Here is a 19,040-nt window from a genome sequence, read left to right as displayed (position 1 = left end):
TTTTATGAATAGATCGGATGGAGAGATCGTTAACTTTGCTATCCCAGAATATCTTGCAGAAAGCCCAAGCTTCATGTTCCTTTCGATGTTATGAACGTGAAACCAATTAGCAGGTGCAGGCTTAGGTCCGAGCGCACACGTAATCTTGTAACGCTAAGTAAATAGCGTATTTATAAATACTTGGCGTCATTATCCCCTCCTACAATAGACTCCCCTCGTTAGAAAATGACTATATATTTTTTATGGCGATATCCGTTAAAAAACTCAATTCGGAACGCGCATTTGTTAATTATAATGGTTTAAAAATTGAATTCTCACAAGGCGGAAAAGAAAACACGATCACGTCATCGAGCGAGCTTGAATCTTATCTATGTGAAGGCATCCGGTTTAGTGTTTGTTACTTGTTACTTTTCAAGTAATCAATCAATTTTTAACAGGAAATTGGGAAATTGGTGCGTGAATAGACAATCCTTCAGTTTACTTTACGTGTCGCCAATAATGGTTACAAATTCTGACATTTTTACCTGAACGACAATTAAACGTACGTTTCTGAAAGATTCCCAGACCGCTAAAAAGTGGATTTGGACTGAGAAGGATTCGAATCTTGGGCACGTCGAATATTCTGCGGTATCTCTTCTTTTGTGACTTGATTTGAATTTGAATAATAGTGACACAAAATTCTAACGCAATCGTATATTACCAGTTAAGATTGGAGTTAAAGTTTAAAAAATGTTAACACACACATTGAAATGATCCTCACAATTTAAACTTGACTTCAAAGAAAGTGGATTCTGTCGGACGATGATGATCCATTTCTTCTGAAAATTTTTTTTCAGGACAGCCGACAAAGCTTTCTGCGGTTTTTTGGAAAAGTTATTTATGCCGCAAGCCATGAAACAATATTTCATCGTCCTCCTTAGCATTTCACCCGGGAAATTAATATTGACAGTTTATTTTTATGAATCACTGCCAGTTGTCGGGCTATTGAAGTTTCTTGATTCGAGTTGCGACGTAACACAACACGGTGCGGGTATTTCACTTTGTTTGAATATGGTGAAATGCTGATAATTTCAAAACCACATTTTTTTCCAAAACGGTGTTTGAGAGTTTTGTTACATTGCACCATAGAAGTGATTTCTGTCATTAGTGAAAATAAGGCGGGGGTCTATTGTATAATATTTGCTTTTTTTTGTAATTAAAAATAAAAAATATCTTCATATCCAAAGGAGACTTTTAAATTTTTTTCCCTCCACATAATAGGGCGTTTCAACAAAGTTACTTACAGCACACCAATCGTAAAAGGGATTTGGTAAAAGACAGCCACGGAAGAAATGGTAATCACACAAGTCTCCCAAAGTGGCAAGTAAACTCAGAAAAAACTATTAAACTACGCAAATCGGCGCCTACGGTAAACCTGAATCTTGGAATCCACCGAATTTTAGGTGATCAAGTGAATCCATAATTATTTGTGGCAGAATTAGAATAGAAGTTGAAAGTTTCAGGTATGAAGGTTTTGAGTTCATCTTATGCATGTTTTTCAATTCATACATAATTAAGAATACAAGCAATCGTTCATATTTTGCCAAACTCCAACAGCAGGCGCTCCGTGTCCAGCAAAATTGTAATTAGAATAGAAGTTGAAAGTTTCAGGTATGAAGGTTTCGTGTTCATCTTATGCATGTTTTTCAATTCATACATAATTAAGAATGCAAGCAATCGTTCATATTTTGCCAAACTCCAACAGCAGGTGCTCCGTGTCCAGCAAAATTGTATGAACACTCTCATAATAAATATATGGAAGAATTACATAATGTCTGAAATGTTAGGTAGTAGTGTCGGTGGTCGAAGGGTAGTATAGGTCCCAAGGCGAAACGTGGATTGGTACCCACGATGGCGCATTAAACCTGGAAAAAGCCTGTTGAACCAACACCAACTGCTCTACTACTAAACCCTATCTCCACTTTCACGTGGGGAATTCTTTCTTAACGAAAAACTGCAGACGAAGAAGGATGAAGACGAGTCTCCCGCGCCTAAAAACGTGACAAATTGTACCAACTAGTCCTCCCGGTTAGTGGTTCGGTATGACTGATAACCCTAAATGGAAAATAACCTGTTACAAAGCCAAAAAAGGAGCCACGAACTGGACTAACAACACAACGACGAACCCGTCAACGTAAACGAAATAACCATTTGCGCTTTTCCTCATGGAACGTGCGTTCCCTGTACAGAGATGGAGCTGTCAAGCAGCTAGCCGATTCCCTGTCCCAATATAGGGCTGATATCACAGCGTTGCAGAAGATGCATTGTAGGAGATGCGTTGGACAGGGACCGGTCTCCTGGAGAAGAGTCACTACACCATATATTATAGTAGCCATCCAGGAAACTATGTGCTCGGAGTAGGTTTCTTAATTAGCCAAAAAATGGAACCTGCTCTTATCGGCTCTGAAAACATAAGCGAATGGCTATACACTCTGCGCTTACGAGGCAAATTTAAAAATATAAGCTTCATTAACGTTCACGCCCTACAGAGGAGACTATAGAGTTGGAGAAGGATACCTTCTACGAGGCAGTTGAGCGGACCCTCGAAGCCTGTCCCAAATATGATATTAAAATCATATAGATGTAGATTTCAACAGTCAAGTAGGGACGGAGCCTATATTCAGGCGATACGTTAGCTCCCATAACTTACTTCAAAATACAAATGATAACGAACTGCGCCCACTCCACACGAGACCACTCTCAACCAAATCGACCACGTGTTGATTGAACGTCGCCACCTCTCAGCTTTGATGAATGTCAGAACATGTGGGGCAGCCAATATAGACTTTGATCATTATCTCGTTGGCACAATGCTCCAAGCTTGAATAACAACACCGCCCAGAATCCCCTGTGACAATCAGGTGAGAGTTAACATTGAAGCCATCCACAATATAGCCCTCCGCAACACCTATAAGGGAAAATCAACAGACGAGGAGATGAAGCATCAACAAATGATCTTGACAATCACTTGAAGAACGTATCATAAATACGACAGCAAACATACTTGACCCTAACCGCAAAAGGAATCGGAACGGCTAGTTCGGCGATGAATGTAAGCTAACAACGGAACGGAAGAATGCTGCATACCTTTGAATTCTCAAAGGACGCGGGCGCGTGCGGAGACTTATCACGAACTCTGGCGAGCGGAGAAGCGACTTCACAGACGGAAAAAGGAAGCCTGGGAGAACCAACAGGTCTGTGAACTCGAAAAGTACAGGAAGCAACCGCACCAGGCGCGCTTGTGCTCAAGGTATGGGACAGCGAATCACTGCCTGACGACTGTCAAAGAGGTATTATCTATCTCGTACATAAAAAGGGAGATATCACACAGTGCAGCAGTTATAGAGGTATTACGTTGCTGAGTACCACCTATAAGATTTTCTCCGCTATCTTGCTGGGCCGGATAGTCCCATACGCCCAGAACATCATCAGCCCATACCAAAGAAGCTTCACTTCAGGCAAATCAGCAACAAATCAGATTCTTTCTCTGTGGCAAGCGATGGAAAAACTGTTGGAATATGGACATCAATTGCACCATTTTTCATCGACTTTAAGACCGCCTATGATAGCATAGCCAGGGTAAAACTGTACACGGCCATGAGAGAATTCGGTATCTCGACAAAATTGATAAGACTGCTTTTAAGGTTGTGTACTGACATCAGATAAATCCGTTTTGAAAACAACTAAGTTTCTGTTCGTCTCCCTTTGATGACTAACATAATTTATTCGACCGAAATTGAAACCCTCTAGAGTGACACGTTTTTAAGTTTGTTCGATCGAATAAAGAAAGATTCTATGCTGAAACGGCCTCTTTGTTGCGATACTTTTATTTTTTTCAGTTGCAATAGTCTCAATTCGGAAGCATACATATATATGTACATATAAGTGTATTCTGTCAGTGGTCTGGTAAAGCTCAATTTATATGCTCATATGCACGTGCCCTGTGATAATTTTGTGCAAAATTTGGTTATGTGTAATAATTAAAAGCTTAATGTTAGTCAGTCTCCCCGCCGGGGAGAAAAGGCGCCGATAACAACAAAGAATAATATCAATGATAGAATTCATACACGGTGGGCTCCGCTCCTTCTGAATTTTACAATGATGAATCACGCGAAATTTTGCGTCGTTTTCTTTCTGCCGAAACTTCCTTTTGTGAAGGACACTCCAGATGCACTGTCGAAAATCTGCCGCCTCAACCACAATCCACAACGCGTTGATTTGATTAGCAAAGAAACATCCCAGGCGGATTTCTGGAGTAAACAACTTCTGAGGGAAACCGTTAGGCCCAGTGCCCTTGCCTGCATTGGTTGCCGAAATTATATTTCATTCGGAGAAGTAATCCCTTATTCGTATATAGCCATTTCATCTGCGAGAGGTAAACGTTGATTGAATACTATACGATATAAAATCGTGGAGGGTTCCTTCCACCATTTAAGCTGATCGTCGTCATGAATATAGAGCTCACCGTTAACGTTTAATATCCTTGGCCTATAACGCCCTATAGCGCAAGCAATCGTCAAGTGGGGATCCCCCTTGAGGCCGTATTAGCACCTCTCTTGTGTCACATATCCAGAAGACAACTCCTAAAAACAGCTCCCCTTCAAAGTGAAATTAGAGTTCTTGTAGTATAAATGTAAATCGAGATTTCAGAGGGCTAGCCAAAAAATTCGAATGCTTCCTAAGAGAAGCGGGGAATACTTTGGGTAACTCCGTATGCCCTAACTGACATGGGGAGTCATTACCTTATTATGGTATCTATTACCCTAGCTTAACACTGAACACTAGTAAAACAAGTGGGTTCTATCCGACCTACAGCCTGAGTCGCGTAAGTTTTACGTGGCAATTCAAACTGTAGTGACTCTGCTCTTTCTTCTCTCGATTGGGCTTGGCACCGCCTTTGGCAAAGTAAATAATTTTGGAATAATTCGTAAAATAATTGATAAGCATAGATAAGTTGTTTGGTTCCTGTTCACTCATTTGTGGAGTACAGAGGATGCACATAGTCTATTCGATGTTGTTGTTATTTTTTCCTACATTTTATTTGCAATGAAACTGCGTTTCAGTTGCATTATCATCACAGTTAATTGCTGTGCAAGCCATAAGCTTACAGCAGCCGAGACAAACACAAAGCCGAAAACAACATTTCCATGATGACCGGGAGCAACGAGTTCGAGAGGGTAACGCTCTACCCCCTCAATCATTGGCTGACGGCGTCACGGTCGGTAAGATATGAAATATATTGTCTTATACCAACTGGGGTAATCCTCCGCAGACACTAGTATTCTTTCTCTGATTTTTAGTAAATTAAACACTACAAGTATCATGAATTTGCTTTTTTATTGTACGGTGAAATTTCGATTTTAAAACATTTCAATCGTGCTTAAACGCGACAGGTCTCTAAGAAACAATTATTAACCATAGCCAAACTTTGTTACAGAAATTATTATAAAAAGGAAAGTAAAGGATCGTCGAAAAAAGAATGTTTCATGAATAAATGGACATATATACACATTAATATACTTTTGTTTTACGCGAATCTGGCGCCTCTTAAATAATAATAGAGATATCTAAGAAAAACAACAGTGAAGAGGGTAGGTGTATGGGGTTACAACTTTCATCGATTGTGGGTATGCAACTATGTAAAAATAATAATGAAACAAAACAGAACCGTATTTTTATTAATTCTGCTTAGTCTTTGATAGAACAGCCTCTGATTTAGATGATTGTAGTCGTTTTTCACAAAATAAACTGCCGGTCGGCGTGGATACAGATTTTGATAAGTCCGGCACGTTAAAACAATATCCATCTGTTAACACTGATGAAGGTGGCGTACATCGCCTTGTTATTGGAAACTTGTTTACTGTACAACTTAAATCTAAAGAATCTGCTGTCCTGAATCGTCGACGCTTTTCCACGTTATTCTCATGCTTTGAATTGGGTTCACCGTCAACACTATCCGATCCCGAGTTATTTGTATCTATTCGATTTTTAAAAGAATTTATTTTCACATTAGTGGTAGATATCATGTCAAGGGAATTGCTTAAATTTTCAAAACTCGTTTCATAAACACTAGCTAATTTTTGAGTCTTCACGTTATTTATGACTGGTGACGGTATAGGAAGGTAGTATTGATCCGACGAATCTGTTGCCACATTGTTGTAAGCCATTGAGCTACCTTCGGTTATCACAAGCGAAGCATTATTACAACTACTAGTCTCTTTGCGTTTACTGCTAATAATTTCACATGGTTCAATAGAAAAACTATCGAAATGCAAATCTAAGAAAAGCTCTTGCAGGAATCTGCGCGCATTCATGCGATAAGTTCCTCGTCCAAGAGCTCGACAAACTTCAGAATAGAGACAGACATCTTGAAACGAAGAAGGGTGTTTTTGTTTCAATTCTAGGAGTGCGAGTTTTGATTGTTTACTACAAACTGGATTGGCCATACGTTGCACATGATGTAGAATGTTAGTGGTAAGCCGATCAGGTATACTTTCATCACTTAGGATGCTCTCTGGTGAATTGAATGAAATATCGGATAATTGTTGAACTGATGAACTATGATTTCCTACAGTTGATTTCTTTTTAAAAATGTTAATATCACTATCGGTTCTTGAGTACAAACGGTTTGCCAGCCGCAGCGAGCGGCAGCAATTCAAACAGCTTAACCGGTTGTATTTTCCAATTCCTTTAGTCCGTTTACTAGCTGATGATACATCAGATAAACTACTGACAGAACCCTCGTCGCCTTCGTTAAGTAAATCATTCAAAAGCAGCTGACATTTAGCTGTTAAGATATTCACTTTCATATCAATGTATTCTTGTAAATTATGTGATACATAGGTTCGACCGAGATTACGTAATGGAAATAAATCCAATATATTTTTAGGAAGACAAATACCTGCAATGGAAACAATACCCAACGAATGGGGTAAATTATTTCATGTATTAGAATCTTTTGGTGATTATGTAACACATAACGAACTTACGCAAGTTATTATGTTTAACTCACCTGAGTAACATGGCCCTTTCGAGTCAGTTTGCTTAAGGAACTTAGGAGTTGTAAGCGTTGGTAAAGGAACGTGAAATTCGTCAATTCGCCTGTAAAACAAAACAATGTCAAACTCAATGCGATATATCAAGTTATTATTGCTCATACGCGAATATTTGTGTTGAATGGCGATCTAGACTCCTGACTTTAATTTTGCGTTGTGATTCGCTGATTGTTAATTTCCGTGGCCGAAGTTGCGGTGTTTCGATATCATTATCGAATATTTCGGCCAACTCATCTGCCGCTGACTCCGAAAGAACAGGCCGGCTATGTTTTCGAAGCGAACGTAATGTTGCGTATCCCTGCATATCTTGTGGACTTAATTTCCCTTGTATCCGAAATTCAGAAGACGCCAGAGTAATACGTCTTCTCCTTGATTTTAGTGGCAGTTCTAATAAATTCGAGGTACTTGGTATCGGGCTCAGTTGAGTTTGCTGAACTTCACTGAAATTCGATAAATTCATTTAAAAGTCGACATTTTATCTGTCATTAAAATATTTTGAAATTCGAGAATATCTGAACTATAGAAGTGACTACATATGTGTCCCTTACTTTTACTCAGAAAAATTCGCATGTACACCATTTTGAGAAAAAAATAATTCAAAATGTTCAGAAAAAGCTAAATATTGATGGCCTTTTAATCTCAATACACTGTAGGGAGCGAAAGATGTCTCTTTTCTTCAGAGCTATGTAACAATAAAATTAAAACCTTCTCCAAAATCAGAATAATTGCACATAATTTTAAACAAGTCGGGAAACCGGAATGTGGGCGCTTCAGGTATGAAATGAATATGGTAATATACTATTTTTAACTTAATTTTAACGGATATCAATATGGATAGTATTTCTAACAAATCTCAAAGTACTAATCGAGACCTTTCATTTGATAGCCCAGACGACTATATTTGGTCAAAAAAATGTTTAGACCCCCCTTTTACATGTATCGGGACCGCCTCTAAATCTCAACATAGGATATCACTCACTGCATGTCTGGGCGTTCCGTTCCGTTGCCGTGTCTATTCCATTGTATTAATTTTATATGTTTCATTTTATTCAATTGTAAATTATCAATGGTGATCAAATCTAACGAAATAGAAGTCAGGAATGTTTCCTGAAACAATTGCACGTTTATAACATTTTGATTTATGTGAACAGCAAGCAGCAACACCTATTCAAAATTTTCAATTGTAACCCAGAAAGCTCTGCGTTTCAAGAGTTTCGGAGGGCCTTGTATGTCTCCTGTTCACTGCTTTACGGAGTAAAGGGCCTCCACACAGACTCTTCATTATTGTTTTTATTTAATTTTAATTTTCAATGAGATAATGCTTTAGAATCCATCAAACTTAGTGCTGTGCAAGGAGTAAGTTTACAACAGTGGAGTAAAACATTCTCTTGAGAGAATAATAAAAAAATGTATTCCTGAAGACCGCGATAACTTTTTACTATTAAATTACTCGTTGGTATTCGCAAATATAGTTGGGTGATTTTCTCATCATATTGAAACAACTTACGCTATTATATTTCGACCAAAAACCGATTCACAACTGCTGACCCCAGAGGTATTCGAGTCAGTGCCAGAATTAAACCTTTGTCTATGATGACCACCGCTGTTAATTAGGCTTACCACATCCGTTGTTTTCGATTCAGATAACGATCGAACGTGCCTGATGAATCGTGTTATTGCCTCGGGCGGTGTTCTCGACCGTGAATTGTTTCCAATTTGTCCATCATACTTTAAACAGATCGATTATGTAAATAAACTGTTTTTCACTGGTAAATGAAAGCTCACCTCATCCTTACTACTATCTTTACTATCTCCATTTTCGTCAAAGTAAAACGAATTTGAATCGCTACTGGTGTTAAATCCATTGATATTTTCGTCAATACCTGTATAATTATAGGGGGGAACTTCCTCGTACTGGTGTCTCACTGGTGTCGGATTATTCGTAAGCCAATCTTCTGGTTGACAAACAGGCCAAAGAGTATTACGGTCGTGACGAACACAATACCAATCTACCAAGAGACAAAATATTACCATATCTTCATACCTTTCTTTTAATTCAACTTACCTAATTTGTATAGAACATTTGCACCAGCGTTAGTACTGCCCACGAGTCCTAATACATTTAACGCCGTCGCTCGCACGGAGTAAACATCACATTTGGTTAAAGCAATTATTTTCTCATATACTCTGCAAATAACGCCAATTAACTCCATAATCTACAAATTCAATTCCAAATAAGTTTACCTAGAAATAGGATCATTCAAAAATTCTACACCGTCGCTGTTTGTCGATATATGGCCAAGAGCCCAAAGTGCTGATTTTAATTCCAGGCTTTCTGTTTCGTCTGAACATTTAGCTGCAGTTAATATGCTTATAAGCTGTGGAAGATCCCCATGCTTTTTTAACTTCTTCGTTCCTTGCTCCGTTTGAATTAACTGCCCATATAGATGTGGTGGGATATTTGGCGGAATCATTATTGGCCGAGTTGAACAATTTCGTCTACTGTAGAATCCGTCTTCGTTTTTAGTATGTAATGTTAAACTAGCATGTGTGTCTGCTTCAACTAGTAAAACATATCTAAAAAGTGGAAAAAACCGTAAAAGGATATTTATTAAACGAACGTTGAAACAAAAAACAATCACCTTTTATTATATTCTCTCTTCCATTGTTCTATCTCGTCTACTATTTCCGCTTTCTGATGATTTAAACCGCGTGGTATTGAATAATATCTAGCCATTAATAAATTGCCCATGTCTCCGAGTGGCTTGAAATCGGGCCATATGCTAACTATTTCTTCAAGGTAGGTCTGCAAGATAAATGATAATGAAAATCGCAGACGATTTAGTGTCGAAATAAATAATTTACCCTCTCATGACAAGCTTCATCTAAAATTTCCAATGCTGCTAGCACAACACAACGTTCAGTATCTTTCGTTTGGTTAATTAGCATCGGTAAGCCCCATACTTCAAAATTAGGAATTCTTGCTCGCAACAGAACGAGCATAAATTGTGTAGCATATAGGCGTCCATCACGAATTTTCGAGGAAACCAATGCTTTTTCTGAAATTAAAGTATTGGATTATTATCAAATATAGTCAAATCTAATATCTATTCGATAATAATATAGACACGACTGACTTTACTTTACGGTCCATAACAAATTTTATTAAAGGGTTAAGTTGCAATGGATAAAATGGCGACTTTTCTCGATTTTTTTTCGACAACTTAATAAATGTTTATTAAAAAGCGGTTACCAGCATCCATTAAGACATAATGTGACATACTTGTAAAAAATGACGAATCTACAGCTGTTTTATAACTTTTTTTGGGAATGGTTTGCGATGGACCATCCGAAATCAGAATTTTAAAAAATGTTCCTTAGCATATAGTGTTATCTCACTGAACGAAGCATTTGAGCGAATGTCTTGGGTTTTTTACTTAAAAAAATATTTGTTTAAATAATTGAAAACTCCACGTTCAGCGTGAATTGGTTTGTGGTCCATGGACCCCTCCCATTTTTGTGCTAAATAACCAAATTTTCAAAAGCTTGACTGACGGTTTCGATGTGGTTAGGGGCAACTAATCAAATGCTGCCTCATCTCTACCCTGGGAGCAGCGTGACCGAAGGGGTTACAGGTGATAATCGCTCCTTTATGAATAATCGCAAACACGACATGAGTGCAAATTATAACTAAGTGAAAACCGCCTTATATTCAGACCCAAACTAGACCGAAGCGAAGTTATGCGGGCTTAGGAATCCCTTAATTTTCAAACAAAATAATTTCGCTTCATGTAGTGTCTGCGACTATACATAAAGGAGTAATTGCCACCTGTATTTACTTTCGGTCCCGCTGCTTTCAGGGCGGAGGTAAGAAAGCGTCTGATGGCACTAGACGAAATCGTTAGCCAATCATTTTAAAAAGGATATACAAATTCTAAATTATATACATTATATTTCTATGCAGATGATATTTCCCGAGCATCTCATAACAAAACTGATCTCGAGCAACTTGTTCAAATAGGAAATGATCGTTTAATGCAAAAATTTCTTAGACGAAATCTGAGTAAAAAAAGAAAAAAATTTGGATATAACAGACCGATCCCCATAAATCAAGCATTATCATTGTCAGTGGCAGTGACCTGGCTAGAACTGAACGATTTAAATATTTCGGATTAATGCTATCAGCCAATGGAGAGCTGCGTTATGAAATTCTTTCCATTAGCGCAACCTAGATGAAGTGGCGTTCCACAATTGATGTTCTTCCCTTTCTGTGTTCGACGTATCAACGAACGTCTCAAATCTAATCTAATGTCGCCCTTTATGGTTTTGAGTGTTGGGCGACAATAAAAGACAATGAACAGCGCCTTACGGTAATAGAGACGAATATGTTGCGTTGGACTAATGGCGTAACACGATTTTTTCACATCCCAAATGGGGTTGCAACGATCGTGAAAAAATTGCGAGAAGGTCTTCAATGGTACAGACACGTAATGCTCGACAATGAGGATTTGAAAGTCTTGCGATTACATCCAGATCAAGCCTTCGACAGAGCAAAATGGCGAAAACAATCACCAGAAGTCAACCACGTTTCTGAACGAGACAAAGGCTAAAGAAAAAGAAGTCGAAAACCGGAAATTTTCAGCGTTTTAGGAATGAAAGTTTCGTATATATTTGTCCCATTTGTACCTACCTTGCCCGTAATGCTTATGTATTGAATATCTCGGACTGTTCACTTTAGAGTGATACTGACGGTCAGTCTAAGATTGCAATAATTTTGCACAAAAGAGAACTTCTACCTATTATAACTTTGTTATATGATGCGATAATGGTACTAAAATCAACAAAGTTATAGTACATCAAATTAGTACTTTTCTCGAGAGAATTACCAATTACTATACACTCTTTACCAATTGGAGACAAACACAAACATAAAAAGACCGGTGAGTAGTACTTTCTATTTGCGAGTACACTCCTTACCGCATAGACGATCCTGTGAACTTGTTCGATTGTACTATGCTTCCCTTGAAAGCCAACTTGGTGCTGACAAATCACTTTGTTTTCCACTAGGTGTGGTGAGATTTTTCAAAATAGTAGTTTTTCGAACACCTTTGAGAGGATAGGTAGCAGACTTATGGGCCTGTAGGATGCAACCTGCGTTTGGTCCTTCCCACATTTAGGAATAAGTGTAATTTATGAAACCTTTCAAGCCTTAGGGAAATAGGCGGGACGTAGAATTGCGTTGAATATGTGAGTAACGTGAGTGACTTCGATCCCCGGAAGTTTCTTCAACATTTTTTCCGTGATTAGGTCATATCCTGGAGCTTTATTTGGATCCAAAAAACTCGTCTTGCATAGTTTTGACTTTTCCAGACTATTAAAGTTGAAATTTGCTCCTAAATACTTCACTGCTTGTACCAGCTAGATTTCCACCACTGATAGGGTGCGTAGCGTTTAGCTGCCATACCTAACGTTTCTAGTGAACTCAACTAGTGCAATCTTTCTAGGGTTAATCGTAGTTCATTACGAAGGCACCAACTGTAGATTACTTACAGAATTGCACTCAAGTGATTACATACTGTATCCGTATACTTGCCGATAATTATTACGGTTAGATCGTCCACGAATGCTCGTCCAAATATAATTGTGTCCTTGAAGAATCATAGCATAGTGTTCATTGCCAGGAGCCCCAACAAAGGAGAGAGGACCCCACACTATAGGTAGCCCCTAAGACATCCTGCATCAATAGACTTCCGTGAGATTAACATGTGAATTTTTCTCCACCCTAGCATGTGAAGCGAATCAATTCCATACTGCTTTCAAGGGCCAAAAATAGCCGCAAATGAGGCATAATTGAAGGCACCATCCATGTCCTCGAATGCGCCTGAGCCGTATTTTTTTTTGGACATCGCCGTCTGAATTTTTGCCATGCACTCATGAAATGCTGTTTGCGTGTATTTCTGGTAGGCATTTTGCTTCCACTGAAGTGGCCATCTAGGAATGTATGTATCCCTTATGAACCAACCTACCAGCCTTTCCAACCCTTTAGTAGATTTGTAAAAAATAATTTCTGACAAAATGTGGCTATTCAGTGCTACGGGAACGGGCAACGGGAAGTTTCTTGCATTATTTTACTATTATTTTTCCTTATAATAGACGTAGTTTGTATCCAAAACAATAAGTTTTACCATGTTTGATAATAGGGGCAATAGAATCGAGTTTTTTGTTTAAAAAAGTCAGACGTGGACCATATTGTACTCCCGAGAAGCGCGGAGGATAAAACATAAAAAAATATTCAAATTTCACTTTCCTGTTTAATCAAAATGGCTGCAACTGCAATCAAATATAAAAAACAAAACTCTTTTTCCAAAAACGGGTTTTATGGTTTTCGAGCATAAATTGTATCGTGGAGTTCTCGAACAAAAGTCGGTGATTGTATGCAACTTATATAAAAGAGGAATTCAAATTGAAGGCATGAGTTGAAATAGTTCACAATAATTTGAACAACTGATTTCCAAGAAATGAGCAACACATATTACAAAAAGAACTCGATATGCAAAATAACATAGGTAAGGTCCATCTAAAAATGGATAACTATATTACGGATGGGCGAAAGTAAAGTCGTCTTTTGGTGGGAGACAGTACGTTCGAAATCCGCCGAATTAGGAATAGGATTCTCGCTTGACCACAAAAACGATTAAGTACGATGGAGGAGCCAGCATCGTGTTGCTAGATATAGGGCGGCCTTTCTTACTATGATGTTGGTCCAATATATCGGATCATGAGCACCGTCGATCAAAATGTCTATGCAGACATTTTTTAAGGGGGTTATCTTTTCATATACTAAACACAAAATCCCTCTTAAATATGTCCACCAGCAGGACAGTTATCCAAAAAATTGCCGCAAAGGAGCGGTTTGTCACTCGCCTGACCTCAACCCTATAGAATATCTTTAGAGAGAGGTCTTTCGACGACAAACAAGCTGTTTAAAATCAAAAACCAAAAAATAATAGTAAACTTTGGACTGTAATAGAATGTTCCTGTAAGGCGATCCCTGTTGAAAGGTGATAAAAACTTTTGGACTCAATGAAATATCATTGCGAAGCACTTATTGAGATCAAAGGACACAACCAAATATTGAAACTTTCTTTGTTAATATATTGCACCTAACCATTATTTGGTCTTTGTTTATTGTTGGACGAAATATTGAACTGCCATGGTTTTTACCGCCGTTTTCTAGACCCAACTCATAAATGCTGCTTAATTTTTTTCGATTAAAATTTTTTATACAAATTTACTGTCGTTTCATGTTTGCTATAAATATTGACTTAATTTTATCACTATATTCTAGTTTCAATCAAACTTTGAAGTTCACCCTTTGTCTTTTCACAGTTTATGAAGTCAGTAATGCTATTTTTTTTTACCGCCCCTGTATATTCCGAATTTTTATTACTAGAGCAGGAATGATTTCCACTCGGGCCCATAGTCTTCCACATATATATGGAAAAAGTAAGTAAGATAGCGAGAAGATTTCGAACAGTTTCAACTGAAGAATTTGTTCAACCTCCACTTCCACAAGCATTGCCGATATTTGGAGCAATTCCACCTATCAACGCCAATCACACTTGGATTTTATTCGTTTTATTGCTCTTTTGAAATATAACAGATGAAATCGGAGAAACCAAGAGGACCTGACGACATCACATCCGAGTTGTGAAAAGTGAAGAGAGTTTATCAAGAACTCCGGAACTACTGACGCCATACACGCTGCGGGTTGCTCATGAAGAGACACCGTGAAAAACATCGCCGGATCTGCATTTGCTTTGACCGTGTGCCACACGAACCCATTTGGTATGCTCTGTCTGGTTCCGTCGGTGTCCATCAAAGAAGCACCGTCTCACCACTTCTCTTTGTTTTTGTTATAGATACTGTCGCATGGAATATCCAACTTCAACGAACATCTCAATTCCAAAATTTACCCAGTCTTGTCGGCCCTGTTGCCCGCTATGGTTCTGAGTGTTGGGCCGACTATAAGAGATAATGAGCGGCGTCTCGCGATAATGGAAGCTCTTATGCTGGACTAGTGGCATAACACGCCATGATTACATCCGAAATGAATGGAAGGTAATTGAAAAGCTCCCCAACTGCATCGAGATCAGGCGTCTGACAGAGCAAAGTAGCGCAGCAACAAACACACAACACACAGCAAATTTTTAGAAATTCGAAGGGAAATTACTAAAAGTCTTTATATTTTTATTAAAATAAATGATGATTACATTAACGCGTTGATTGAAACAGAGGCAGACGTTAGACTGATTTTAGAAGAAAATGCCTATAAACATCAAGTTAATTAAATTTAAAGAAACAAACGGTGCGGACGCAAACTCTATCGGTAAAGCTTCAGCCAATTGTTTCATTGCTAACATATGAAGTTGAGTTTCACAAAGTTGTGAAATCTGTCTTACAGGACTTTGGGGCACTTTTAAATATGGGTTTTTTGAGAAAGCACAACGCGCTAGGAGAACATTCTCACCTTCGGAAATGTTACTGTGAAACTTGAAAATGACAACTTCGAGGTCCCAAATCGACAAGAACTTTTACTTTTCGTCAGCGTCAATGGTAACGTAGGCGAAGAGGTTCTCGTACCTGGAATTAAGACGAAGAGCCTCACTGTTCTTAACAGCGTTAAAGTAGTTGACGAGACAAAAAAAGTTCCAGTTAGTAAACTCAATCCAGGAGAATCGCCTGTCGTATGCAGGTTTATAAAAATAAAAATACTTAAAATTCAGGAGGATATAATACAAAATTTGAACCCGCGATAAACATATGAACAAAGAAGAAAAGGAATCGATGCACGATATCATTAATGAATATAGGGTTATTTTTCGTAAAATTAATCCGAAAAATCTAACCAAAGTCGCTGAACATTGAATAGATACGATAGAAAGAACAAAATCAGTCTACTTCAAGATCTATAGGTACCCCAAAATACACGAAAAAGAGTTGGAAGAGCGAGTAAAATAATGTTGAAAAATAGTGCATACAATTAGAGAGAGTATTTCCCCATGGAATTCGCGTCTGTGGGAAGTACCAGAGAAACAAGATGCTTCAGGTAAAACAAAGTGGAGGGTAGTCATTGACTAGAGGAGAGTCAATAACCCCACTGTAAGATAGATGTAGACAAATACTCACCGCCGAATATTTCGGAAATATACCAGTTGGATAAGGCCAAGTACTTTAATGCACTTGACCTTACCCCTGTGTTTGGTAAAGGAATCTGATAAACCAAAAACAACGTTCAGCATTCTATACGGACATTAAAGAACAATAAAAGCAAACATATGCCCTTCGGCTTTCAAAACGCTCGATCATGCTTTCAAGGCATGATGAATAGCGTACTGTCAGGACTTCAAGGATAAGGTATTTTGTCTACTTAGACGACATATTCGTCTATGGCTACGATCTTCAAGATTACAACAATAAATTGAGAGAAGTATTTGAAAGAATTAAAGTTAATAATTTAAGACCGCAGCCTGACAAATGCGAATTCCTACGAAATGAAGTCACATACTTATAACATCTTGTAACGGAGGAAGGTGTAAAGAAGGAGTCATACTTAGTCAAGGGTACGACGGGAAGGATCTACCGATACAATTTCTGTCGAGATCTTTAAACCCAGCGGAAACGAAATACTTCATTTCCATTTACGGTTAAAACCGATCATCGACCATTGCAGTGGCTTAAAAATTTGAAAGAACCAAGTAGTCGACAAGGAATCTCCAAAGAGGACGATATTCGAACAATATAGTTACAAAATTGAATATATTCCCTGCAAAGAAAACTACATAACAGATGAACTAAGTGGAAATAGGAATATGATGATAACAACTGTCGAAAACTGTGAAGAAAGCAGAGACGAGAGAGACCAAACTAACAAAGGGGACACCGAATCAACTACCCATTACACTACCCAGAACTACGTTGGGAAGAAATAGATTCTACTCCAAAGGCATTAGGAGAGAGAAAGAAATCAAAAGGGAACAACTTACATACCGCAGAAAAAAATTATAGTAGTGGATAAAGTGAAACTCATCAAAAATCATCACAATAGCTATATCGGAACTCATCGAGGAATCAGTGCGATAGAAAAAGCGGTTAGAGAAAATTATTTCTGACTTGGAAGGTCCGTGAAAAGAAACGCCTCTACCACAAATTTCTCGACGATAAAACGCCTGCTAATTGGCAAATTTATAAGAATGCCAACCGGGAAGCAAAGAAAGCGGTCGCTGTCACCCGAGCGAACCATTTCAAAAATCTTTACGATAAACTGGACACTCGGGATGGCGAGAGAGATCTGTATCGACTTGCTAAAAGCCGTGATGAACGCACACAGGATATCGAACACTTCTGTTGCGTTAATGACAAGAACGATACTTTACTTACTGATCGTCGAGCCGTGACGGATAGATGGCGAAAATACTTCGAGCAGATTTCAACTGAAGAATTTGCTCATCCTCCACTTCCACAATCATTGCCGACATTTGGAGCAGTTCCACCAGTCAGCGCAACTGAAGTCGAGGAGGCAATAAAACAAATGAAATCGGGGAAAGCAACAGGACCCGACGACATCGCATCAGAGCTCTGGAAAGCGAAGAGCTGGGACCCAACACTGTGGCTCAGTGAATTCTTTAACCGGGTTATCCAGGAAGGAAGAACACCATCTGACTGGCAAGAAAGTACCACTGTTCCAATATGGAAAAAGAAAGGTAGCCCAGCAGAATGTTCAAATTACCGTCCGATCCGGTTACTTTCCCATACCATGAAGATTTTTTAACGCATTCTTGACAACAGTATTCGCCAAATCGTTGAAATAACCGTGAATCAAGCCGGATTTGTCAAGAACTGCGGAACTACTGATGCAATACACGCTGCGCGGTTACTCATGGAGAAACACCGTGAGAAGCATCGCCCTCTTTACATTGCCTTTCTGGATCTGGAGAAAGCGTTTGACCGTGTGCCACAAGAACTCATCTGGTATGCTTTACGACAACACTTAGTACCAGAAGAACTCGTGCGCTGGGTTCAATTGCTCTACCACGATCCGAAAAGTAAAGTTCGAAGTATGGCGGGTGTATCAAAACCGCTTCGTGTCTCTGTTGGAGTTCATCAAGGAAGTGCCCTCTCACCACTCCTCTTTGTCCTTGTTATGGACACCGTCACACGGGATATCCAACGTCCAGCGCCCTACACACTGCTTTATGCAGATGATGTTTTCCTAGCATCTGATAGCAAAAATTATCTCGAGCAACTTGTTCAAAAATGGAATGATCGCCTCATACAACACGGTCTCAGATTGAATTTAAACAAAACTGAATTTTTGACGACCGATCCCCATGAAACAGGCACAATCACTGTCAGCGGCAGTGATCTGCCCAATGTACCGCAATGTCGTCCGTCCAGTCGCTCTCTATGGTTCTGAATGTTGGCCGACCATAAAAGACAATGAACGACATCTTGCGGTAATGGAGACGAAGATGCTACGTTGGACTAGTGGCGTCACACGTTTAGATCACATCCGAAATGAGGATATCCGCGATCGTTATGGGGTTGCACCGATCGTGGAAAAGTTGCGAGAGAGGCGTCTTCGATGGTATGGTCACGCAATTCGTGCAAACGAGAATTCACTTGCAAATATTGGTCTGAACATCGAAGTCGATGGTAAACGACCAAAAGGCAGACCTAAGCAACGGTGGCTTGATACGCTGGATGGGGATTTGAAAGCCTCGAGATTGCACCCAGATCAGGCATTCGATAGAGCCAAATGGCGAAGCCGATCACGACGAGCCGACCCCACTTGTGAACGGGACAAAGGCTGAAGAAAAAGAAGATTTCTGACTTGGAATTCATAAAGATATATCAGATTATATACGAAACTACGAGCATTGCCAT

General features: G+C 39.0%; 1 protein-coding gene across 1 annotated transcript in view; it reads right to left on the bottom strand.

Moving 5' to 3' along the window:
* Positions 1–5,357: 5,357 nt before the first annotated feature.
* The window catches only part of LOC119656947 (rapamycin-insensitive companion of mTOR), a 32,016-nt gene continuing 18,333 nt past the window's right edge, over positions 5,358–19,040 (bottom strand). The window contains exons 12-20 of the mRNA XM_038063660.1: positions 9,960–10,153; positions 9,737–9,900; positions 9,339–9,671; positions 9,160–9,281; positions 8,880–9,103; positions 8,602–8,822; positions 7,199–7,534; positions 7,052–7,140; positions 5,358–6,940 (exon numbers count right to left, since the gene is read on the bottom strand). Coding sequence (XP_037919588.1) covers positions 5,718–6,940; positions 7,052–7,140; positions 7,199–7,534; positions 8,602–8,822; positions 8,880–9,103; positions 9,160–9,281; positions 9,339–9,671; positions 9,737–9,900; positions 9,960–10,153 — 2,906 coding nt within the window. The 3' untranslated portion in view covers positions 5,358–5,717. The remainder of the gene's footprint in view (positions 6,941–7,051; positions 7,141–7,198; positions 7,535–8,601; positions 8,823–8,879; positions 9,104–9,159; positions 9,282–9,338; positions 9,672–9,736; positions 9,901–9,959; positions 10,154–19,040) is intronic.

Source organism: Hermetia illucens, chromosome 5, assembly GCF_905115235.1.
Source record: "Hermetia illucens chromosome 5, iHerIll2.2.curated.20191125, whole genome shotgun sequence".
NCBI lineage: Eukaryota > Metazoa > Arthropoda > Insecta > Diptera > Stratiomyidae > Hermetia > Hermetia illucens.
This window is presented reverse-complemented; position numbering and strand designations above follow the sequence as displayed.